Source organism: Centruroides vittatus, unplaced genomic scaffold (assembly GCF_030686945.1).
Source record: "Centruroides vittatus isolate TY-2023 unplaced genomic scaffold, ASM3068694v2 scaffold_576, whole genome shotgun sequence".
Taxonomy (NCBI): Eukaryota; Metazoa; Arthropoda; class Arachnida; order Scorpiones; family Buthidae; genus Centruroides; species Centruroides vittatus.
Window position 1 is genome coordinate 25,736 of NW_027122713.1, and position 27,032 is coordinate 52,767.

General features: G+C 31.4%; 1 protein-coding gene across 4 annotated transcripts; it reads left to right on the plus strand.

Annotated features, from left to right (window-relative positions):
- Positions 1-90: 90 nt before the first annotated feature.
- Positions 91-27,032, plus strand: Atac1 (Ada2a-containing complex component 1). 4 transcript variants are annotated; one of them, XM_067287720.1, is made up of 10 exons: positions 91-189; positions 268-314; positions 7,360-7,505; positions 10,989-11,259; positions 19,269-19,483; positions 22,529-22,624; positions 22,708-22,887; positions 24,148-24,270; positions 26,532-26,632; positions 26,702-27,032. In XM_067287720.1, the coding sequence occupies exons 1-10, from the start codon at positions 110-112 to the stop codon at positions 26,853-26,855; spliced, it is 1,413 nt and encodes a 470-aa protein (XP_067143821.1). In that variant the 5' UTR covers positions 91-109; the 3' UTR covers positions 26,856-27,032. The 4 variants fall into 4 exon arrangements, with proteins under 4 accessions (XP_067143821.1, XP_067143823.1, XP_067143824.1 ...); XM_067287722.1 differs by lacking the exon at positions 268-314 and having other exon boundaries at positions 104-189; XM_067287723.1 differs by lacking the exon at positions 91-189 and having other exon boundaries at positions 277-292.

A 27,032-nucleotide genomic window follows, 5' to 3' on the forward strand; every position in this document is an offset into this window, starting at 1 on the left:
TAATATTTTATTTCAATTTTAATTTATATAAGAAACGTAAAATTACGTACTCGAATAAAAATTTTTTGGCGTTTAGGGAAATTTCGTTCGTTTAGGGATATTTCACGAAATGGCAAAATATCTTGAAAATAGTTTTTTAAATTTAACGTTTTTATTTTTTTTAATTTTATATTTTATTACAAAGTTTCGGTAAATGAAATGAAATAAAAAGTTATTTTTTAAGCACTTATAAACGTAAATAATAATCGTCGAATGGCTTATTCTTAGTATCTGTAGCACGTGTTTGCAAATTGTAATTGATTATTTTTATACAAGTAAGAAATTAATATATAATTTATTTAATTTTATAAATAATATAATTTAAATGAAATGTTAGAAGTTAATATATTATATTTTTCATTAATTATAAAAGATTTTAAATATACAGATATTAATATGTTTATCTTTATTGGCAATTTTCATTAAAATTAATGTTAATAATTGTAAATTTTACACTGTTTAATGCATTTGTAACACATGTTTGAGTACTTCAGATGCTGCTGGTTTTATTTCATAAATTTTCCAAATAATATCATTGATTTCTCTTTGTTTACAATATTTTATGACTTATTTTAAATAAGTTGCACAGCAAAATAAATGGAGTATCTATCTATTAAGTTTAAAAATTAAAATATTATGGAGTTTGGTAATGATATTGCTTCAAAATTACCATTGCAGTAACAATATAATGGTGGTGTAAGAAGTTTATACAATTGCTAAGAATATAAAGACAATTTAAATGCTTATGTTACAATAAAATAAGTTCAGTTTTTAATTTATAAAATTCTTTTTGAGTTAAATAATGTAATAATATTAATAAACTGGACTAATTAATGCGCTTTTTGGAAGAACGCTAACGCTTTCGACTCTTTAATCGGGTCGAAAACATTAGCATTCTTTTAAAAATCCTGCAGTAATTAGTCTGGCTAAGTTATCACGGTGGCTAGTATATCATCTTCGTGATTATTAATAAAGTCTAAGGTTACAAATTAGTTAAAAATTGTCTTTCTTTATCTGTATGAGAGTTAACAATAAATGGAAACTTCAACTGTCTTTTAAAACATGAAGTCTTTCAAATAATATAGCATCTGCATTTAACTATAAGGAAAAGAACTAACTTATTGTGAAGACTAGTTACATCAGTACAATGATTATTAACATAAATTTACTCTTACAAAAATGCCATTGCTTTAAATTAAGGTTACTGGATATACTCAGGAATCCATATAATCTATACTCTTTTTTTCATCACCAAAACCTCAAACTACACTCTTTTCACTTGTTTTTGCTGTGAAACAAATAAATATTTGAAGTTGCTTTCATTTTTAATAACCAGAATTGTGTGTTGTTTGTGTATTTCAATTTATTTCTTTGGAATTAAGGCAATGTTGTGAGGAAGTTCCAATATAGCTATGCATTTGAAAGTAGTTACCCTGCAAGGTAGATTTTTGTTCAGTTATGCGTAACTAATTTAAATCTTTATCCTGCTTTAAAGGCTTCGAAGATAGCAGTTACCAAAATTTCCTACATAAGATTATATTATGTTTACTATTGTGGTAGCACCCCTTTAAGATTGGTTAACAGCACCATGTACTGTAGCATTCAGAGAATAAAGTTCAATTGTTGTAAAACTGAATCGCGTGCATTTCAGACTGACCCAACCTCTGTCAGTACTATGTTTGATGTCCCACCTCTGTATACTCTTTTGGGTCAAAATATTTCTAGTTACATTTGCTTTATAAAATTGCAAAGAAGAAAAGTGAAAGAATAAAGAAAATCTTGGGAGGGTCAGTAGCCATCTCATGGTTCCTCCCTGTGGATTTCCTCAAATTTTAATTTCATTGAACAAATCTCGTTTTTGGATACAATAAATTTTATTTGTCAAACATCAAAACATATCAATTTATAACATACTTAAACCATTAAAAACATTTAAATAAACTCAAACTGGAAAACTATGAAAGGTATGCTTTTAATGTCAATTGTTTCAGCTTTATATAAACCATACAAACCATATAAACAAATTTAAAATGTACACAGTGACCAAAAGTCTCTAAGCAAGAGATTGTCTTTAATTTTCCTATTAAAGAATATTTTGACAATGAATTCAACAAACAATGAATTGGATATGGAGTCAATATTGTATCTTGAATGTCTGATTTAAAATGTGATAATTTGCTTTGAGGTACTGTAAATGAGAAAATTTTTCTACTTTACTGAGCAATTGATGATTTAAAAATAGATAATATAGACCATTTTAATAACTTTAAGTTATCAATATGGAATATTTTCAGAACAATATGAGAAAAAATAAAAATTTGTACAGAGAATGGTGGAAACATGTAGATAACATTTGCAAAGTGACTTTGTGACCACTCTATAGCGATATGCATATCTACAGAAATCAGCTTAAAACCAGTAAAGATTCATTTTTGGAATAGTTAATTATTAAAATTATTTATAATAATTAAATCATTAATAGATAGGAACATAAAGTATAAACAGAAATGTAAACAAGTTTATTTTTCTAATGGCCTTAATTACCAATGTATTTCCGTAAGTGCCATTCATATCTGTCATGCTTCGTGAGAACTCTGGTTCTCCTGAAGTACAACAAATACAAATGGCACTTATGGGAATACATCAAACTGACCCAATGTGATAGGGTTGATGATGGGTATATCAATAGGCCTTAATTACCTTCTCAGCTCTCTTCTTTCTTGAAGATCGAAAACAAAAAGTATTTCTTCTGATCCCAAGTACTTTTAGGCTTCTCAACTCATCATCAAGCAGATTGTGACAGACACACATCTTAGATTCTAACATTACATAATTTAAAGTATGTATGTAGTGTTAAAATCTGTCACCACAGTTTTTGTATTCCCTGACTTCCTGATTTTAACTACCTGAGAGGAACAGAAGTATTTTGGATTAGGAGAAACATTTTTAATTTGTTTGGTCTCCAAGAATGCAGAGAAAATGTAAGATGATAAAAATTTTTCATCAGATGTCAAATTTTTTTTACATCTTTTCAGTTACATTTTTAATCTTTTAATTATCATACTTTAATACAGTAGTCGAACAGTAGACAAACTGCAACTTACAAGCAGCATGCAGCTCTTCTAGACTCTTACTGCTTTATATTTTGTGACCAAACCAGTGCTTTATATATATAGTAAGGACTTAGAAGAGCTGTATGCTGCTTTTAAGTTGCAGTTTGGCTACTATAGGACTATATAGATTAAAGTATGGTAATTAGAAGATTATATATATAAAACTTATATAAAATACAGTTTTGGTAGAGAATGCAGCTTTCATATTTCTCTTTTAGTATCACACAATGTAGAGAAATTATGATTGTATATGAATTGTATACAATCACAATCAGTTGTAAATTTAATGTCTGATATAAGATACAACTTATAACCAATAGCCACTTGACATTCTATTGATGCTTTACTTTCAAATGTTGTCTAAACTTCGACCTATTTCTCTCATAAGATAGCATTTCGAAACTAAGTTAGAATGCCATGTGGGATAGATGTAATTTGACAGGAATATCTCAAGTCACTTGTACTTGTGTGTTGATTCACATGCTTTGTTGGTATTTTATTATTAAAAAAGACATGTTCCCAAATACTATCTCTGATATTAAATTTTTTTTATATGTACAAAGTGAAAGCCATTTATGGAATTATAAAGTTCGACAATACTTTAAAAACACTTTGAGTGAGAGAAGAAGGTTATCATAACAGCCTTTGCTTTTTCTGTTCATGATCCATTTCCATGTCCAGACTTTTTTTTTATGTTCTTCAGCTATTTCGTCTGCAGCTAGCATTACAATAATTGCTTTCATGATACAGGAAATCTTGTTAATTTGAACGCAGTTTGTAACAGTTAGTTTGTAACGGTACTTTTGTCCTGGTCTTAGATATAGAGATTTACATGTTAAGGAATTAGGTTAGTTAGAAATATGGGTACTTCGAAATTCAAAGTGAAAATTATTTCCGAACTGTGATATGCATATGTTAACTGGTTCGTTTAGATCGAAGTGCCTCCATGCTATAAGAGAACAATAGATCAAGAACAATTCTAATCTGGTCAATATGGCTTTGCTTTTACCATAATACATTTTCGGGTTTCACCTTACCCATGGACTACCATTTTCTCTCTTATCTCATAAAATAAGGCTGGGTTTTGGGATTGCAAGATTGGGTTAAAAGTAGCAGAATGAGATATTCATAGTGCTCTAGGCTACTACATTTGGGCAACTTTCTACTTTTTGGACCATTTTAAAAGTAATTTAGGGTACATTTTGAGGAAATTTGCTTTACTTTCTATAAAACTTATCTGAGAGGTTCTCACTGGACACGTTCTGTTTACCTGCAGTTTATTTATATTATTATTATTTATTATTAATTAATAAAAATTACATTCTGTGTATGTGACTACATATACAGAATGTAATTTATGTTATTGATGTAATTTATTAAACAGTTTAATAAATTACATCAGTTACATGGCATTTGACATGTTGTACAGAAATATATAAATCTCAGATAATTTGAAACTTGATAATTCAAAGTCATGATTATTTTGTCCCCTGAATTTGAACTAACAAAGATTTCCTGTATATACCATTTGTTGGGCAGCCGTGTTTATATGCCTGCTACACAATGTTGTGGGAATCTCGGGTATGAAAAATTGCATTGTTTGATTGGAAGTAATTGGATTAATATTTCATTGTACTGAAATCACTTCCAACAAAATCATCTGATTTTTGTAGTCTTTATATAATACAAACTAAAAGTATATACAGTAAAAGTTTGTGAATTCAAGTTTAAGAGGTAAAAATATCCTGACTTTAAATTAATGAGTTTTGAGTTAACAATTGCCATAAATTTCCCATTATCAAGCCATTTCTTGAGAATCTGTTTACAGAATTGTATACAGTTTATGATGCTTTTGAGTAAATTGTCACGGTACCCAATCAAAATGCTGGTAACATACTGTATCAGTAAAAGGATGTTAGTGCAAGATTGTAATGGCATGGTGTTGTGTTTGGCTTGGATTAATAATGTTTGTTTATCATAATCATCTGTATTCATATTCAATTTTAAGAGAAAATGGAGATTACAGGCTTATCAAAGGGTAGTGGATACATAGGAAAATAGGTTTGAGTTAAAAGTGCTGACAATTTTGATGTAATGAGACTGCATTATTATATGGAAAATCCTATATATTTTACCTAAGATCTGTAGACAGCTTTGAGTTAATGCAGTTTAACTTAGCAAGGTTTTACTATAACACATTTTAACAATGCTTATTACTTTGGGGATAAATATTCTCAAAACTATTATTAATTTCTCTGCAACCTTATGATTAATACATCATCCTTTATTGACTGTTTTAAATATTTCTAATGTGTCAAGTTTGAATGTATTTCTAAAGTTGGTATGTATCATCTCTATGCCATCTAAATGTGCCTTTACCCATGGCTTTGTTATAAGCATGGCCAGTGCAATTGTTGGTTTCTTTTCCTCAGTAGTATATTTGTGTTCTTTCAGTCTGTATGCAAATGACATACAGGTGCATCCTATATATTCTACCTCCTCCCCAACTTTATGATCCATTATAAGGATCCAATACACTCCCAGGGCTCTATATGTGTTTATAGGATCTGTAATATTTTTTTAAAATTTTGTACACTGAGTAACTGAGAGTTATGATGTTGTATCTCATAATTTCCCTGAATACGCTATTTACTTTTTGGCTTATTTTACTATCATACAGTGTGGCATCTCCTGCTCATGCTGTTTAAAGCAACTAATGAAGTATGATGGATGCACAGGGGCTATCATCAGCTTGGAGAGCAATGTACTCTACAATACAATTGGAAGAGAGAAGATAAACAAGAACAGAAATATCTACGAAGCCTTCAAAATTAAGAAAAGCCTATATACTGTACCTTTAAAACTAAGTTGTTTGGTTACTTCTACAATTTTGTAAAAATAACTTCTTGAATTTCTATGAATGCTTTAGTTATTTATTATAAGATTTATGTGTTTGAAAATTTTCACTTGGCTCTGATAAAAAAATTATACAGGAGACTAATGTGGGCTGGAATGAGCCAGATATTAGAAAAATGTGGAGAAGGAAGTGCGATAATTTTTAAATAAGACTGTAACATATATGCCTACTATCAGTATAATAAATATTTATTTTGACTTGATGTTTATCTTGAGAAGCAAATTGAGAAGAACAAAACAAACAACTTTTTGTTTTCTTCTCAATTTACTGACGAGCTGTTATGCCAATGCCTCATCATTATGAAGTCAGCAATGGTTGATGCATTGTGCTCTTCTATGAACTTCAAGGCAATCTTAAAATCAAAAAAATAATAAAAAATATACACACTGCAGTATGGAAAGGTAAGATTTGGATTAGTAAACAATAATTTTGAAAATTTTTTGGTTGCCTTTGATTAGTTGAGATATGAGAAAGTCTAATGTGATTTTATAGGTCAAGTTGCCTTCAGTGGTTAGCTTTTTAAATTTAAATTGAAATATTAATTCAATAGAATGCTCTTATAAGAGTTACCTGAAGACTCCCATAAAGAGAGCCGAAAATGTTTGTGTTGTAGAGAAACAAACACTCTGACATTACAAAAAAAGGGTATTGAATTTTGAGTTATTTCATTTCCCAGTTTTAAGTTTTACTACTAAACTCTATGGATCTGATAGAAATAGTGTGTTCAATGAAAGCAACAGCTAGCTTTCATTGTGCACACTGTTTCAGTCCTTTTGAATAAGTACTTGAATTATGCAGTGCAGTTTTATCCTTTCTGCTTTGTATATCTCCATGGCAAGCTATATCAGATTCCTTTATATTTTTTCATTTTCCAAAATTTAATTTGTATGTAAATTTACAATTAATAGACAAAAAGTTTAAGTAATTTATCATAGAAAAAATGTACAAGGATGAGATTTATAGTGGAGAATATTATATTCTGTTTATATAAATCACCGAATGAAGTTTTATTTTGATTATTATTGCAAAATGTTACTATAAATACATTTCTGTGTATATACTGTCTACTTGGATCTTGTTTATTAATAGGACTTATTATACAGGTGTAGTTTCTGATTAGCAAAGAGAGGAGATCTTAGTCAAAAGTCAAAACAAAATATTTTTATTTTCACCTGTATATACATAGAAATGTAAAACAGTAAAGACATAGAGGTGAAAGGAATTAATAGTTACTATAAATAATTTTTGCTTAATTATTTAGTTATATTTTTATCGACTTATATTTTATAGAGATGGATAAAAGTATCGCAAATGGAAATTGTGAAAAGGAATGCACTAAACAGGAAGAGAACAATTTCGATGACATCGGAGAATACTATTTCGAGTCCGATCATCTTGCTCTTAAAGGAAATCCCGATTATCATAATATGCTAAAGGTAAATATTTTATATATACATAAATAAGCTGATTAATTGAGTAATAGAGGGAAAAATCAAACTTGCAAAAGTTTTTGACAAATTGGCCATCTTTGGGCATCGAAAAAGAACAGTTTGAACAAATGGAAATGATACAGATAGGGTTTATTTTGAAATTTTCTGTTTTTACTTTTCCAACTGTTAGACAACAGAGGGAAAGTATTGTAATTGGTCAAATTTTGACCTTCTGGATTTTTAGCATTACTTGATAATTGCTCTGATTCCAAAAATGTGATAAAAGGGCTTTATGGATGGATGTCTATGTGTTTGCTTGTATTTTACTTTATATCTCAGGACCTCATGGACCAAAAATTTTGAAATTTGGCAAGAATATTTCTACTTATGGGGAATTGATGCTACTACATTTTGGAGATTATAAGTCAAGAGGGAATTAGAGGGGATAGGGAATGATATGTTAAGTGGATCACACTTTATACAAAGTTTACTTGTTACTGTCATTTACAATTTTCATAAAAACTCATCCTTATCCCAAAAGTAAGGCTTTTGTCTTTTATAATAATTAATGTTATTAAAAAATTTTTTAATAAAATCTCATAATATATGGTGCTGCACATAATTTTCCCCATAACCTCTCATTTGAGTGCTGATAAAGTTATGCAAAACTTTGCATAACTTTATCAGCACTCAAATGAGACTTCCCTTGCCAGTTTTCCTATAACATGATAACAAATTAATAATAAATAAATATTTTCAATACATTTCTGTACCAATGTCTCCTATTAATAGCAAAGTCATTTGGTCAAACTGCTCTGTTTTGCAATATGTGAAGATTACTGATTAGCCAAAAATGTTTGCACGTCTGATTTTTCTTTAGTGCTTCAATTAAGTAGTTTGTTTATGGTCATATTTTATCAGTAAAAGTTTTACATTTATTTTTAATAATGCAATTTAACATGTTATACTGTGTAGAGAAATGGAAAAATTGTCAACAATTTAACTACATTTCTAATAATTTTTACAAGTGTTCAGCAATGATTTAGTTCAATGCAAAATTTAATGTTTATTAGTTGCAAGAATATTGGGATTTTGCCTAAAAGTTATTTATATAATAGCAAAACACATATAAAGAAAAAACTTTGTTATGTATTTATGTTAGTTAAATGTTTTATACAATACAAGGTATCCTCATTGAACATTCCCAGTTTTAAACTGTTCTGTAAAATTGTTTGTTCAAATATGTGAGTAAAATATGTTGGAGAATATTGATTAATACCACAAGTTTCGTGTGCTTATGCTTGAAAAGGCCACTGCTGCTACACAATGGTGATCTGGACTTCCATTAATACATGGTCTAGATTTATTGGTCCACCCAATCACCTGACATCATCTCTCTGAGCTTGTTTCTTTCTGAGAATGTCAGGGATTGTGTATATGACACAAAAGTATCAGACATAAAAGGCTGCATACAAGCATTACAGGTGCCATTAACAATGTGACTTCTAACCTGTTGGCTACATTAGAATGCATGCTACATCTTAACATACTTGCCAGTCAGGAGCATATGTGGAAATGTGTTTATTTAATGTAATAACTAACTTTTTTGGATGCACTTTCTATTATCACTGTCTACAGTACTTTACTCGTGTTTCTTTCCTCAAAATTAATCTGCAAAAGTAGGGACGTTCAAGGGAAATTACTATTTTAGGGCAGTCTAAATACAGTCCATTTCAAAATTATAAACACACCCAACTTTTTTCAATAACAAAAACATTAACATTTGTAATGTATTTATTATATTAATATATTGTTTACAACATCAATTTAAACATTGTCTGAAATTTTTAGAGCAATCTGACAATTACAAAAAAATTATCACAGATTTTTAATTTTTGATTGTTTCAAAAGTATAAACACAGGTGCACAAAAAATGATTTGTGATGTTTCAATATTTTGTAGGTCCACCATTTGATTTAACTAATTCAAATATTCTATCAAGCATACATTTTACTAGTTTTTGAAGTTGATTTTGTTTAATATTTTCCCAACAATCCATGATCGCTAATTTCAATTCATTTACAGTATATTATATATACTGTAAATGAACTGAAATATTATATATACTGTAATTAATTTCATATTGTATTATCTGTTTTGACCATAAACAAGACAACTTATAATGCCTCAAACATCTCTATCAGATTCCTATCAGGGCTCCATGATGGCCAATCAATTACATTAATTTTTTTTCAGCAAACCAATTTTTAGTTGACTTTGATGTATGAATGGCAGCATTATCCCATTGGAATTGACAGTTTTCTCCCCCAATAAGTGATCCAAAAGTTATTAAATTTTTATACAACAGTTCTTGATACTTTTCTGAATTCATTCTACCTTCTATAAATACAATATCTGTTTTACCTCCCCATCTAAATCCTGCCCACACCATTACAGATCCTCCACCTTGCTGTCTGCTCATTCTGACTTCTTCGTTCTTCCTTAAATCTTGCCAGTAGTGACTATAACCATCAGGTCCATCCAAATTCCACTTTTTTTTATCTGAAATGACTTATTTGTTTCCACTTCTCTTTCCACGTCATCTTGTCTTTGGCCCACTTTAATCTAGCTGTTTTGTGCAATTGTGTTAATTTCAGTTTGACAGCCATTTTTATAAATTTGGCATTTTCATGATTATGCATACATCTCCATATAGTTGCTGGTGAAACTGCAATTGGCAAGGTTGATGCTGCTTCTCTGACAGACAACTTATTGACCGTCGGTAGCTGAAAAACTTTTCTTTTGTTTCTAGGCGTAAGGAGTTTAGGCCTCCCACATCACTTATTTCTGCCATAATTTTCACCCTGAGTTAATATATTTCTCACAGCACTTGTAGGTTGATTTATAGCTGCCGAAATTTGTCTTAGAGATTGTCCTGATCCTTTTAGTTCGTAAATTTCACGTATTTCCAACTCTGTTAGTGTTTTTCCATGGGGCATTGTTTTAAATCACAAAAAACCATTTAAAATTGGTGCCACGTTTTTAATAATGACTGATACTCCCCTCTGGTGATAACTAATTAAACCAATAATTAATAAAAAAAATTATTATACTAGTTTTATGCACCTGTGTTTATACTTTTGAAACACTCAAAAATGAAAATCTGTGATAATTTTTTTTATAATTGTTAGATTGCTCTAAAAATTTCAGAAAATATTTAAATTGATGTTGTAAACAACATACTAATATAATAAATACATCACAATAGTTAATGTTTTTGTAATTGAAAAATGTTTTCTCTGTGTATAATTTTGAAATGGACCATAGTACATTAATTCTCTGATTTCTTTAGTAAATAAATTGAAAACAAATTTAAGATATACAGTTTGATAAACATGTGAAGCGAGATACTAGTTAAGATATAGAATTATTGATCATTATAAAAATATTTTAATTATTTAAAGAATAATAAATGCTTTTTCTTCGTAGACTGTTGCAATTCTCGAGGCTCAACGAATGCAAGTCATTCAGGATTTAGATAAATTGCTAGAAAGTCAAAAGCAAGCATTAGACAGTCCAATTGCATTTGTTAAGAAATTGCAGAAAAAAGAAAATTTAAATTTTCCTCATCCACTTCGAATTGCGGAACTTCCAGAAATTAATTGGAATCAGTACAGTCTCACTGGTGGACAGTTCACGTCGGAGAAGAGGCAGATGACTCGTCAGTCATTAAAGAACATACCAGATTCTAAGAATTCTTGTAAGATTTATTTTATTAATTTTTGTCATTATCATTCACTTTCTGTTCAATAATTAATTAAATGATGACAAATTGATACAAATTACCAGAATTGGGCATTTTATTAACTAATCAATCAGTCACTCATTTATTGTTGCTATCTTACGTTAACTAATATGTGACTCTGTGACTGGCCACAATTTAGGATGTGTCTAACTAGCACAAAGTTGGGCAACCTGGGAAGAGAAATCCCTCATTTCTCACCCACGTGTGCATGCACTGATGCATTAACACGCCATTCATGATAAATTATGAGGATGCAGATCAGGTTTAAATTTGGATCTTTGCGACATTAATGGTGGATTCAGGATGGCAAAGTACTTTGAGTGCTCAGTGCTACAGTGCATTCCTTGGTTTTTGTATCAAGCTGAACAGCAACATAGCAGAAAACCAGTTTCATTTTAAACACGTTATGTCACAGCGATTTTACTTTAGCTGTTGTGTTAATTATTTTGTAGACAAGGAGAAGCAAGATCAGGAGAATAGAATTTTATTAAAACTACTTTCTAAAAACAGGAATAGGAAAGGAAATCTCTCTCCAAGAACTATTGGTTATGCAGAAGAAACTCTTCTGACAATGAATGATTCCCATTTTTGGTTGTCAAAAAACAAAAAAAAATTAATTATAGTCCAGTTTCTAAAATAAGAAAAATTTAAGATACACGTACTGTATTTATTTTATATTTAACACAGCAAGAACAGAATACTTGAAAGAAAATAGAAATATTTTGAAAATACATTTTAAAAGGTCTTTCAGTAATCAAATAGTTATGTTATTTTTATGTTATAGGTCTACATCTATTAATTTAAATTTTTTAAATATAGTGTTAAATTGTAAACTATCATAATAAATTAAAAATGTCTTTTGTTAGCAATAAATGTACCTGAAGTCCAAGTATTGCAGGAAATCTTTGTTAGTTCAAAATTCAAGGGAGGAAATAATTGCGAATTCAAATCATCAAGTTTTGAATTATCCAAGATTTACATATTTCTGTACGATATGCCAAATGCCACATACATGATGTAATTTATTAAGCAAACAGAATATGGCTATGTATACAGAATGCTATTTTCATTAATTAATAATAATAATATAAATAAACTGCAGGTAAACAGCACATGTCCAATGAAAACCTCACAGGTTGCCAGATAGGTTTTATAAAAAGTAAAGCAGAATTCCTCCAAAAGTAGCCCAAATTATTTTTAAAGTGGCTCAAAAAGTAGTAAGTTGTTCAAATCTAGTAGCCCACAGCCCTACAAATATCTTAATCTGCTACTTATAGCCCAATCTTGCAATCCCAAAACCCATCCATATTTTAGAGATAAGAGAAAAAAAGGGTAGTCCATGGGTAAGATGATATCTGAAAATGTGTTACTGTAAAAGCAGAGCCATATTGACCAGATTAGAGTTGCTCATGGTGTATTGTTCTCTTATAGTATGGAGGTACTTTGATCTAAACCAGTGTTTCTCAACCTCTAATGAATTGTTGCCCCTTCAATAAAACCATTACATTGTATCACCCCCTTCACTTCAAAAAAAAATTTGTTGGAATTATTAGTTTATTTGATAATTATATACTTTGTAAAAAATTAAACATTTATTTACTCAGAATACATATTAGATTTTGATATAAATAACAAAATTAAAAAACAAATTGTATGATTCCTGCTGCTACTGACACACAAAGCTTGATGCAGATGCACATGAGCGAAATGCGATGACAGCATTATTCGCTGTGAATCCCCTCTGCAAGCCAATTCCAATGCTGAGGGCCGAGGCTAACACCAAATTTATATTGCATTGAATAGACTAATGACTAGTATAATTAAGGTTTGAGAAGTCTCGACATTCTCAAAGTCCTAGGACACGAGACAACCCACGATCAAAATCCCAGGACATCCCGGGACTTCCAGACTTCTCAGAATAAAATTAGAATCAAGTTCATTTTTGGCAAGATGTATCAATAAAAAAGCAATTTTGGTAAAAATCAACATTTATTGAACATAAAATCAAATCATAACATTTATAACATTAATTAAAGTCTAAACAAATCGTATTTTTAATTCTTATAATCATAGATTCATTTTTGACAGTAAAATCTTATAATTATAAAACCAACTTAGTAATCATACTAATCATTAATAATCATTACCTAGTCTCTATTCATTAGTCATATAAATAATATAATAAACTGGCAATTAGACTTCTTTTCTGATTTAATAAAATAGGCATTTAAAAAAATCAGAGCATTAACAGCTTTGTTGACAATCTGTTTCTGATTTTTGTAATAATGCCTCCAGACAAGAAGAACGCTCTCTCGTTTTTAAGATGTCGGTTTTATTGTGTTTAAAGCTTTGTAAAGTAGTACCAAACTTTCAGTACGTTTTCTGGTTGCTTCATATAACTGGAACTCCTTTTTTAATGTTGCTCTTGATCTTTTTGCAAGAATTTTGTGTACATTTTCTTCGATTTTTTTTTATTGCTATTTCCATTTGACTTTGAAACAACTCGTTGGGTTCATTGTGTACTGTAGAGCTACTGGTACTGGGTTCGGTGTCCATTATTTTCAAATCTGGGATAAAGAGGGATATTTTCAAAAAGTCTGCAAAAGCAATAAGTTCAGTTTTATTTAAATTTGAAGTAAAAAAATCCGTATTTTGCGACTGTGAGCTGTGTAGGCCAGTGTGCAAATATTTTAACAAACATATAACCCGTTGTGATCTTCTTTCTTCTAGATGGGCTTTCAATGTTTCAAAGAACCGTACCGCCAGATTATCATTTGTTGTTGTCGATTGAATTATTTTCAGTAAAAAATCAATTATTGCTTCGGCTGTGAGTAATGAAGAGTTTTGTCTGCTTAAGGCTTCTACAGCTATCTTGACTGGCTGCAATAAAGTAACGATTGACTGCAAAAGAAGAAGATTGTCTTCATCCCATTTGTCTAACATGTTTAAATCAATCAATGCTTTCTTTACTCAATTTTTGAGCTTCAAAAACCTTTCTGCAATTACAATTATAGAATTCCACCTCGTTTTGACATCCACTAGTAAACTGAGTTCTTTTCCAAATTCTGATTTAACATATTTCTGTAATTGGCTGTTTTTCAGTGGACTCTATCTAAACAATTTCACTAGGAATCGAGTTTCATCAAGCACTATTTTAATTTCATCAATTGGTTGTAATGGGCAGTTTGTTTTGTAGCTGGCATTGCAGCTTCTTCATCAGAAGAGTTTTTGTTCTCTATGATTTCATCATCACTATCATCAGTATCTTCGGAGGTGGAAGCTGCAGATGTGGTAGTAGCCTGATTTTTTTTATAAAATGTGTCTATAACTCCTAGATGTATTGCATGGTTCAAGCATAGGATCATTTCATTGGGACACACCTCATAAAGTGAAATTGACAACTGACTGACTGAGCCGACAGTGGTGACAGACAGTCACAAATATCACGATCTTATAAACAAACGTCACAAAATAACAATATGGCGACAAACATATTTATTGTGTACTTACTCAGTAAGTTACGTAGGAGTATCAAGTAATTACTCGTTAAGCTAACAGATGGCGCTCTCAATGACGGAGTGCGGGAAGCTAATAAACTTTATTATGACCTTTTGAAAATAAAATTATTACAATACATTTTTCGACAAGCGTGTCTTGAGTCTTGACCCAAAAGTCCCGGGACCCGAGACAATTAAATTTAGAAAAAGTCTAAGGACTTCGAGACACAAGATGTCCCGGACCCAAACCCTAAGTATAATGTTATTTGTTTAATTATTGTACGATATAATGAATAAAATATCTAATTATTCTTAATACAGTGGGTGATTGATTAACGAACAGTTCGGATAATGAACACTTTCGCGAAAGATTATGTTCGGACAATCTCAGAACATACAGAAAAAGAAGTGACATAAAATAGTGAATACTGATTGGTCTTCCCTTGTCTCCAGGTGACAATTCGAAACATTTTTGGAGCTCTGGAGACATCAACACTCAACCTGATACTGATCAGATAGTATTCCTCCGAATTTTGAAACTCTCCCTTGTAATTCCAGTGTTTTGTTTACCTTTCTGACAGATAATTTTTTATAGTCTTCGCAAGACTGTCGGGCGGGTACTCATTAAGTTTTGTGTCAGTTTTTATTTACAAAAGGCAAGAGTTTAACTGTCCCATTGGATATTCGTTAACGTTTTAATACCAAATTTCAAATTTCATCCAAACCTTGCATTTAAATAATTTTTTGTGCACTAGTTGATTTCTGTTCTCTGAATTTTTGTAAGTGCTTTTTTGAACTTATTATTTAAAGAAGAAACTGATAATATTATGGAGCATAAAAAGAGTGGATTGACGAGAACCGTGCTCACCGTAGAAACCAAGCAAGATATAGCCAAGGTAGAGAGTGGGCAGATGTCTGATGTTGCTAGGCAGTATGGCTTGAACAGGTCTACAGTAAACACAGTCTTGGCTATGAAAGCTATATCAAGAAGTCTCAAGCAATTAAAGATCTTTTGAGGAAGTGGGAGTATGTCAGAACAATGGGCATCCAAATGACATCCAAACCAGAATGAGGTTAATAGGCTTGGAGATCACTACAATTACAATGCTATTAATTACTTCCAAAAAAATCCTGAAGAAGAGAGAAAAGCAATTGACATTTGACAGATTCTTTAAACCCCACAAATGGAAAAAACATCTAATAAAAATGCAAGACTGTGTATATGTATTTTTATTATTACATGTATACTTTCTTACTACGTTTATTTATATTTTTTATTTTTTGGAGTATCCCAAACAAATTAATCAAATTCCCATAAAAACCTATGATAAATTGATAATCAATTAACGAACAATTCAGATAGCAAACAAAGTGTTGGAATGGATTATGTTCATTAACCGATCAGCCACTGTATAATGTTTTACTATATCGCCCAGAAATTTGTTTTTTGCCCCCCAAAATATAAATTGTTACTAATTGCCCCCCAACATGGAAAAACGCCCACATAGGGCGATATCGCCCCTGTTGAGAAACACTGATCTAAACAAACAAGTTAACATATGCATATTACAGTTTGAACAATATTCACTTCAAATTTTGAAGTAGCCGTATTTCAAACTAACCAAATTTCTTAACATGTAAATGTCTATATCCCTGGTTGGGACAAATAATACAAACTAATAGGATTTCAAACTATTCAAGTTCAAATTAACAAGAATTTTCTGTATGCACTTAACTAATATTTTTCAGTTCTATGAATCTTCTAAAGTTGAATCATTTTCAAAAGTATAATTTTGAAAATGTTTAGGATAGTATCACTGTCCTAGAACTTAGGGCACAAATTTGGTTAATGACACAAACTGAGGAAACCCCTCGTACAAAGAATGAGGGGTTTGTGTCGTAGAAAGAATGAGAAAGATCCAGAATGAGGTTACTCGAACTTCCGGTGAACAAGGCCTACTGATTAACAAATGACTTTTGAATTAAGTTTTGTGGTGCAAACTTATATTTATGTACAGAACAATTTGAATAGCTTTGTTCTTGAAAAAGGCCTTACAACCCTTCTGGAATTGTTCCAATGTACTTTCCAATTTCATTTATCTAATATGTTTGTTATCTGTCAGAAGTAGCATTTGATTTTGTACAATATAACCAAAGTTTAAATCAATGAATTAGATTTATTCAGTGAAGTAAAAGTGGACGAGTGTCCACATAACATAATTAGTAACACATTTGTTCAGTATGCAGGAATTGTCGATTCGAATTGTGTTTTGGATCAACATTTTTCCAGAATTTTGTTTGCATAATATACATACGGCTCAGCTGTTCAGAATTGGGATAATTAGCCAAAAGTCAGTGATTCAAATTCAAAATTTGCAGTCCTCTTATCTTTTGAAGATTTTGATTGTTAATGTAAATGTTAAACTTTAATTTAAATGATAGATACAGTAGAAAATATAAGCTCCAATCACTTAAAATACAGCAAGGAAATGTGTTTGACTCATGAAACAAACTGAAGTTTATATGTCTACCAATTATTCTATGTAAATGTAGCCTGAATCATCTTTAAGCAAGCCAAAAATGTTTTAAAAATTTCTATGCTGAATTTTAAAGATTTTTGGAAATCTTAGTTAATTTGAATGATCCTTCTCTGCCCTGTGGCAATAAGTGATCCTCTTAATTATGCTAAGTCTGCAATGAGACCTAATGTGTCCAAGAGATTCCACAATCAGATGTGAACCCAGGTCCCCAGAATGGCAGGTTGATGCCTTTGTTATCTAATCTGGCCATCTTTTAGTAAAAGTATAGAAAATCTGAGAATTTATTCTGTAAAGTTAGTATGGAATGTTACAGGCTCTACTGTTGTACTAAACTCATCCAGAAAGTAAGTACCGTTTGGGTATTAAAAAAGATATGCAATTTGTTTTCATTTGTATTTTATTACAGAAAAATCTACATACCTTAAACTACTTTTTGACATATTCACCATACGAATTAAGGCATGTGTCATATCTTGGCACTAATTGCAACATACCCACTTCATAAAATTTGGCCTCCTGCAACCTGAACCAGTTCTGGACATTTACCTTGATCTCATCATCACTTGCAAAGTGGTGGCTGGCAATAAATTTCTTGAGATGAGAAAACAAATGGAAGTCTGAATGAGCTAGATCCGGACTATAAGGAGGGTAACAGAATTGTTCCCAGCGAAATGAATCAAACAGCATTGTTATTACACGTGCAGTATGCGGTCGCGCATTCTCATGCACGAACACAATGCCAGAAGTCAGTAGTCCATGCCTCTTGTTCTGTATCGCACACTGTAACTTCTTCAATGTCTCACAGTAAGCTGTAGCATTGATTGTTGTGCCTCATTCCATCCAGTCCACTAACAAACTTCGTTGACAGTCCCAAAACATGGTGCACATGATTTTTCTTGAAGAAAGAGGTGACTTTGCTTTCTTGGATTTTGGGGAACCAGCATGCTACCATTCCAGTGATTGTCATTGTGTTTCAGGTGTCTGGGACAATCCTCAAAAAATCATTTCCTTCTGTCTCATAATGTTGCAAAAACACCAAGGCTGCTCCCGTGTGTTTCCATTTTTGAACATCCATTAGTGTTTTTGGTACCCATTGTGCACGAATATTTTGTTGTGCAAATGTTCAGTCACAATTTCGTGTAATAAAGACTGTGAAATGTTTCGAAAAAGCATTGACAAATCAGAAATTGTAAATTGCCTATTGGAACAAACTTGTTTGTCAATGCAGTGCACCAATTCTTCAGTGATCAACAACGGGAGTCCACTGCGCTCCTCGTCATGGATATTTTCCCTTCCTTCGTTAAACATCCTAACCCACTTTCACACCATACCTTCACTCATCACATTCTCTCTGTAAGTTTCACTTATCTGACAATAAATTTTACAAGGTCGAACATTTCTTGCATTCAAAAACTTGATAACGGCTCTTATTTGACAGCTGGTGAGCCGATCGATTGTTTTAAACATGATTACCAACAAATAATGACTTCAAACATTAACATAAAACAAAATGGCTATGATAATTTGTTCTGGAGTTGAAGGATGTAACTATGCATGCACGACCTTTGTGCTGTCAGATGTGCGGGAGATATACACAAACGGTACTTACTTTCTAGATCAGCTTAGTATTATTTCATTTGCTGTTAAACTTCCAAATACTTAATATATGTTTTAATGATAACAACAGTCAGTTTTAAATAATGTTTTCAAATTGATTTTGTTCATGGTTTTAAATATTTTAATAAATAGAAAAATCCAGCTTTTAAGGTTTTAAACGTGTTTGATTTTGCAATTTTAATTATTTAATTATGGTATAAAAATGTTTATTCGAGTCATTATTGTTAGAGGAAAGAAAGAAAGAAATATTTTCAGTAATTAATGTTTAACTCAACAAAATTAAAATAATAATGTAAATTTTACATTTTAGATGAAGATACAAAGGCGGGTTTTGGTGAAAATTCCGAAGTCTTGGTACGTGGAAGACCGTTTGATAAATCCAAACCAAGTAGTTTCAATCAACTGTGGACGGCCGAAGAACAGAAACGTTTAGAAGAGCTTCTGATACAGTATCCTCCCGAGGAAGTAGAATCTAGAAGATGGATGAAAATAGCTGCTGCTCTTGGAAACAGAACTCCAACTCAGGTACTTGATTATTTCTTTATATCATATATTATAGATATAAAAATCATTATGTATAAAATCAAGATGGGCATGTAATAATAAAACAAGTGATACTGCTAGATTTTATATGTATTCACACTGCAAGGGTAAAAGCTGAAGTCAGCCAACGCAGTGGCACGTGGCAAACCCCGAGTGTATAATCGTCGTCGGTTGGCATATTGAGTGACCCGTGTGCTTAAATCTTCTAAATTAATTAATTGGTCTGGAAGTGGAGGTTTGGGTAGCATAATTGGGAATACATTTGCACGATGAGCAGTAGTTGTGGATTCAAGTTCTGCTCTGGCTCAATCTTTTCTTCCAGAACATCCAAAATTTATTTATTTATTTCTAATTACTAAATTTAACACAAGATGGTGGCTTAACCATCTATCTTTAGTCCAAATTATGTAATATCTTGATAAACATTAGCTACATTATAGCTTGATTAAAATTTGTTGGTGTCATTTGTTTTATAAATAAAGGAGAAGTTTTATTTGCTCACGATGCTGTTGTACCACATTATTTGTGTAGATGCGTTTGTGTTAAATTTTTGCGTTTGTGTTAAATGCATTGTTGTTAAATTTTGTTTTCATTTCTCTCAATTTTATTTCAAGAAATTTATCTTTCTTTTTATTTATATACTTTGCTACAAATGTGATTCGTTATATTTTATAGAACTTGGGAAAGTTCACAGATGTCTTTCAAATGACCATAAAAGTTTCATTTGGCAAAACGAATCTGTGATGTCCACTGTGTACAGACCACTACGCTACGAAAAACACCACAGCTTCATCAAGAGAGGGTCAAAAGAAAACCAATGATGTAATTAGTTGACTCTGTGACAAACAGTTATCCAATGTGTATAGTCACCAATTAACAAAATCATATATAGTTTTCTAACCTATTTTTCTATTGGTGGATTGGCTAATTCTCACTTCTCTTAAGATATTCCTCTTGGAAAAACAACTGATGTGTCAGTTTTCAGAATTTACTGGTCCAATTTTATGAAATTACCATCAAAGCCACCTAGCATTGCCTGGGCAAAAAGTAAATAAAGATAATAAAATAAAAACCATATTGAAAACGTGATTATTTTAGCTGAGTATATCTTCTAGTTTATTGTAAAAATTCAAATGGATGGAATTGTAGAAAGAATTTAATTCGTCTGAATCCATAATGGTTTTCCTCTAATGAACATTTTTTATTACATAATAAACATAAAGAAATTATAAGTTATGTTACTCGTAATGTTAAAAATAATTTAATTTAATATATTTTAGTAAATATTGTTGGCCTAGGTTATAATTGCTGTCTAAACAGAGATGGGATATCATTGGCTTAGCAACATGTTTATAAATGTGTAGAAAAATAAAGTAGTGCACAAAAAAACTACCTAGATGATCTCATACAATAGATCATCACAAGCATAACGCTATTATTTATATTGTAGTTTCTTCTGTAGTCAGTACTAAGGTTTCTCATTTCCCAGTCTTTTGCTTGTCTCGGGATTTCAGGAAAAAAGTGAATTGTTTCCCAGGATCTCAGCATAGAATTAATTATTTTTAAGATAATTTATATATCTTGAAATCAAATAATATAATTATTTTTCATTTTTTAAAGTAATTTAATACATTCTGCAACCTCCAAAAATCATATTATAATGCCGTGTAAGATATATATTAAAAATTACCTTTGAATTACGTAGAAATTTTCACAAATAGAAATAATTTATTGAAGTTTGCTGGAAACTGCATACAACACTAACAACAACAAATGCTTTGAACTGAGTTGAAAATTTTAAAAAAAATGAACTTAGATCAAACTTCTAACTTAAAAGGTAATTTTTCATTTTTTAAATAAAACATAATACAAAATATTATTGTAAATTTTTATAATAAGATTTTAAAAAGCAAAGATGGTCAATACTCCAATCACTCAATCTGATTCTTATTTTAGTAATGAAAAGTCTTGGTACCGAGAATGCCCTTTCCGATTCAATTGACGTGGGTGGAATCGTGTTTAATGCATTTAAGAGAAGAAAGATGTTGCGTGTTTTTTCACCTGTAGCCTGGAAGATTTCTAGTTTGTTTTTGAGATTGTAGTACTTCTTTTGTTCTCTAGTATTCTTGATTTGTCTACCTCAGCTGCTTTAATAGAAACATTGAGCTTATAGCCCAATAATTCGGCAGTTCGTTTCTCTTTAATAATTGGATTTATGAAGAAAAACTTCATACTTGCAGACTTTGTACTCGTTTGTATCCTTGCCCACTGTACACAACTTGGCATTACACATTTATTAAAGCTACTGGACATGGTTAAAAATTAAGACAGCATAAGCACAATTATTCCAGATATTACAGGTTCTGAATAAGTAAAGAATTTTTAGAGTCCTGCCACGAATAAGCTATGTATTGATTATTGACCATTTGTGACATGCTATAATGAGCAAAAATTTAAAAAACTAATAAGTAGGTTTAAAATTAATAAATACAAATGTATTCTAACAGTTTATGAGTTAATTATACTTTCTATTTGCAAAATTTTCTTAACCTTAACACAAAATAAGAAAAACCCGAACTTTTAAGAAATTTGCAGGATTACTTGGGATGAGAAGAATTTTCCAGGTTAAAAAAACAGCTGGGATCCCATTTGAGAAACCCTAGTCAGTGCAATATGTTTGAGAGACAAATCCATGATCACCACATTACTCCCTCACATTTGATTCTGACTATTAGCCAAGGGAATGGCTGTGCACATAACTTTTCACACTATCATATTACCATTCCATATTTTCTAGAAATAATAGAAAACTTTTCAAGTGAGAGTTGCTTTTTCTCTTTTTAACATTAACACAAACAGCTTCTCTTGTTTGGATTTTTTCACATTTCAAAGTGTACAAATCAGCTTGAAGATAATTTTTAGTGCATTTTTAATTTGTTTTTAATTTAAATTAATAGTTTGGCGTGATTATTATTTATTCCAAAAACAAATGTTCATTAATTACTTGTTGCTTTCTTTAAATTTTAGGTTGCCAGTCGAGTGCAAAAATATTTTATAAAATTAGCAAAAGCGGGACTGCCCATCCCAGGCAGAATGCCGAGTAGACACAATGTTAATCGTAAGGTAATGTATACAGTTAATGTCTTTTATTTTGCAAGATGAAATTTAAATGTTATAATATAAAATTTTTATATTTTATTTTGTAGGTTTCTTCGCGAAGAAATGTTTTAAGTCGCTACTATTTGCAGCAACCTTCTACATTTTTCGCTTCTCACATACCTCCCGTGTATATGAATGAAGCCGATGACGAATACAGTAACAACACTCACTCTCTCTCTAGTAGTGTGGACGGAGACGTGTCTAATGATAAATTCGATTTTGCTTCTGTAAGTGTGGCACTCGAGGAATTATATTTGAAGCAGAGCATTAGGAAAGCTTCTTCTATGAGGTTTGCAGAATTGTGTTTGTTCTCAAAATCTATTCAATAGATTTTGATTAAACCATTAATTGCAATACGGAATAAAAAAATGCAATAAAAAAATGGGGTTGTGACCTTATATATCGAAAATGAAGTCATTTCATGAGCACGCACGACAAAGCAATATTGCACAAATCACATGACTTTGTCATGCAGTGATTCATGGTTGCTAGCACGTCTTGTACGGGCTTATAGAATCGAGTTTGTTCTCAAAATTTAATGGATCGATTTTGATAAAACTTTGCCATTTTCCATTAATTGAGACGAGGAATCCGAAAATGTAATGTGGGTCCATTTAAATGCAAAAAATCCAGCAATGAATCGCTTAACTTTCCTGGTAACATTTAAAATTCTGGTGGCAATATTTTATTTAAACTGTTTACATTTTTAATTATTATAAAATGGCAAAAAGCTTAATTTTGAGTGTAGGGATGAGTGTCATAAAAAACTGTAAATGCTAATAACAAGTAAAATCGTCATTAAGTCCACCCTACTCAAGATATGACACATGACCATCCTTTATCTCCCTCCCCCCCACTGACCTTCAACCACCAAAATTTAATACCATGAATCTTTCTGATACACAAATCTTCCTGTAAAATTTCAGAAATTTTCAAAAGCACAGGAGTTATTAAGCTTCAAAGAGGGTAAACAAAAACTGTGCCACAAACAAATACACACACACACACACACACACACACACACACAACACACACACACACACACACACACACACAACACACACACTAAACTCTGAATGTTTTTGGCATTTCTTGACATTTCAAGGTCCTCTAAGTCCAAAAATGTAAAAATCTTGGGGGATCATTTATTAACCAATTGCCATAATTTCCCTCTATAACGGAACCAAGAAAGTAAAAATAGGAGTCCATGTCTTTGTTTTCGATATACAAAGGTTTACAGTGACAATGTCCATACTCTCTGATGCGACGAGCGCACCTAACAAAATTTAGGCCTAGGAGTCAAAAATAAAAACAGTATTACATGTGCATAATGGAAAATAGGCACAAAAAACAAACAAAACATAAGAACACGTGCAAGGATTGCTTTTCCTTCTAGTTCCGCTTCAATTCTATCACGATATGACAAAGTTGTGCGATGTTCTAGTTATCGCCAGAATAAACTTAAACTAGATTTATTCTTAATTTAGGATGATGACGGAATCTCTCAAGAAATGAAAGACACACCAGAATATCAGGAACTTCTTTATTTAAAGAAATTAAGGGAAAAGAAGCTTCACGATCACGGTCTCGCTCAGCATGTTGGATACAGCGTAAGTAATTTAATTCATTATATTCAATTGAATTAAGATATATCAGTAGCCTTCACCCCAAAGAAATGCATACATTGTTTGAAATGAATATCCAAAAGTTCATATTAATGTGCATGGTTTTGCACAGGCTGAACATAACATAAAATAGTTTAAGGTTGTCAAATATTGTGTGTTATGTAGTGAAGCCTTTACCTACCATATTTGACAAGCTGTTAAAGGACCCCACTTGATATTTCAGAATGCCTAAAAGATAATACTACTGTACATATTTTTCATGTACTACAACTTTTTAATTGACAGTGTTGTACTATTTATATTAGGAGCTATGATCAAGAAAATTATTACAAATTATACATTTCACTATATACATAACAGAAATCTAAACTTTGTTAATCCTAAGCTGTGATAAATATCATACATGGATATATTCATGAAGAGCTGGAACACTAGCAATAAGCAACTCACAACCTGTACAATATGCCAAATTCCATGTAACCGATATAATTTATTAAAGAAACAGAATACTGCTATGTATATAGAATGCTATTTTTGTATAATAATAATAATAAAAAGTAAAGCAGAATTCCTCAAAAATATAGCCCAAAGTGGCCCAAAAAGTAGGAAGTTGCTCAAATGTAGTAGCCTAGAGCACTGCGAATATTTCAAACTTGCAATCCCGAAAACCAGCCATATTTTATGAATTAAGAGGAAAAAAAGGGTAATCCATGGGTAAGGTAACACCCAAAAATGTGTTATGGTAAAAGCAAAGCCATATTGACCAGATAGAGTTGTTCTTGGTCTATTGTTCTCTTATAGCATGGAGGCACTTTGATCTAAACAAACGAGTTAACATACACATATCACAGTTCGGACAGAATTTTCATTTCGAATTTCGAAGTAGCTGTATTTTGAACTAACCTAATGTGTAAATCTCCTCAGGCGGAACAAAAGTGTGGTTTCGAACTATCCGAGTTTGAATTAACGGGGATTTCCTGTAGCTATGCTTTGTCAACTACAAAAATGGCAACCACAAGGTGTTATTTTACAAATCTATCCATATTTTGCCTAATAGAGAGTTAAAATATAAATAGAGATAAATATTATTGGCCAAATATAAAGTTCAAAGAGCAATAGTTGTGTAGAGGGAGAGGAATCTGATTTGACTCTGGTGACAAAAGGAGTAAGACGAGGATATGGTTTATCACAGTCATTATTTAACCTATGCAGTGAATGGATGATGAGAGATAGAGTAAAAATTAATGGATATCTAATTAATAATGTAAGATGTGCCAATGATGTAGTTTCATTGAGTGATACCAAAAAAGCTCTGCAGAATATACTCAACAGAAGGAATAAAAAGACCTGCCTCTAGTGCCAAATTTAATTAATAATAGTAGTAGTAATATAGCCCTACATAATTCAGCAATCGTTTGGCTTTAATATCTAATGTTTATATTGGACTAGCATATACTACATTAAAATAAATAGTAAGAAAACAAAAGTGATGAGGATTTCAAGGAAGACAAATGCCAAAGTTGATTTACAAATCACTTTCGGGTCCACAGAGTCGGAAAGGATTTCAAATATCTCGGAAGCTGGATTACAGAAACTAGTAGGTGTGATCTTCAAATTAAAAGTTGAATATATAAGGAAAAATCAACTTTTTTTCTGGATTTCTCACATATTAACAAACTATTGTCTTAAGAATTTTTAATTTGAGACTTCTGTATGGAGCACAATGACCTATGGATGCGAGCCTTGGTCTGTCACCAAGGAAATGGAAAACAAAATAAACTCGGTAGAAAGGTGGACAGTGGATCACAAATGAAGTAATACTTAAAGGATTTAACGTAGGAAAACAATTAATGACTGGCATTAAGCAAAAAGTCTGCATTTGCTGGACATTTGACCAGGGGATCTTCAGGCATATTAACAAAGACGGCCCATTACCTATATTACTAAGAGGAAGACCAAGGAAGAGAGGGAGGGATAACTGGATGGATGGGAAGCAATCTGAGGAATGCTCATGACAAGGAAAGATAGAAAGGAGTACTGTGTCAGCTTCAACCCTCTAAGAAGAGGATGCTACAAGATCTGGAGATGCCAGCATGTGGAGCTTATAATGCAAAAGTAACTATTTGGCCTAATATGGTGCTTTAAACTGAAAACTTGATGCTGGGGATGGGGAATCAGAGTCTAGGAGTCAATACATTTTTGTGCATGTACTCATTCCCATAAAAAGATTTTTTTTATTTTTTCAGTGTAATCGATGTAACGTGGCCCCAATTATTGGAACCAGATGGCACTGCGTAGAATGTCCCACGAAGGAGTCCGTAGACTTCTGCAGCGACTGTGTCGACTGGTGAGTAAGACAGTTTGTCATGTAATCTGTTGAAAAATGTACACTTTTGTCACTTCATTGTATTTTCAGTATGCACGAATGCAATTTCCACACGTCAGATCACAAATTGGAGCCAATAACTCAGGCACAGAGTCAAAACAGATGTTTGGATCGAGACTACATGCATTTCCTCGGAGGTGGCGATTATAATTATCTGGATCCCAACTACATGCCAGCATCTTGACTAAATTAAGTATACAGTTTTAAATTATTTAAATTAAAACATTGCCAACAATGAGTGTCGTGGATGGAATCTTTGACTTATGTGCCATTTAACAAACTTCATTGTGTTCATTTTGATATGTAAATAAATTTTTACTTTTTGTGTAGTAAGTGCAAAAATAAAACTTCCATAATTTAA

Coding starts and splice junctions, on each gene's coding strand:
- Atac1 (XM_067287720.1), top strand. CDS start 110: ATGGCAAAATATCTTGAAAATAGTTTTTTAAATTTAACGTTTTTATTT. Junction 7,506..10,988: donor ATTATCATAATATGCTAAAG/GTAAATATTTTA, acceptor TTTTCTTCGTAG/ACTGTTGCAATTCTCGAGGC. Junction 24,271..26,531: donor CTCAGCATGTTGGATACAGC/GTAAGTAATTTA, acceptor TTATTTTTTCAG/TGTAATCGATGTAACGTGGC.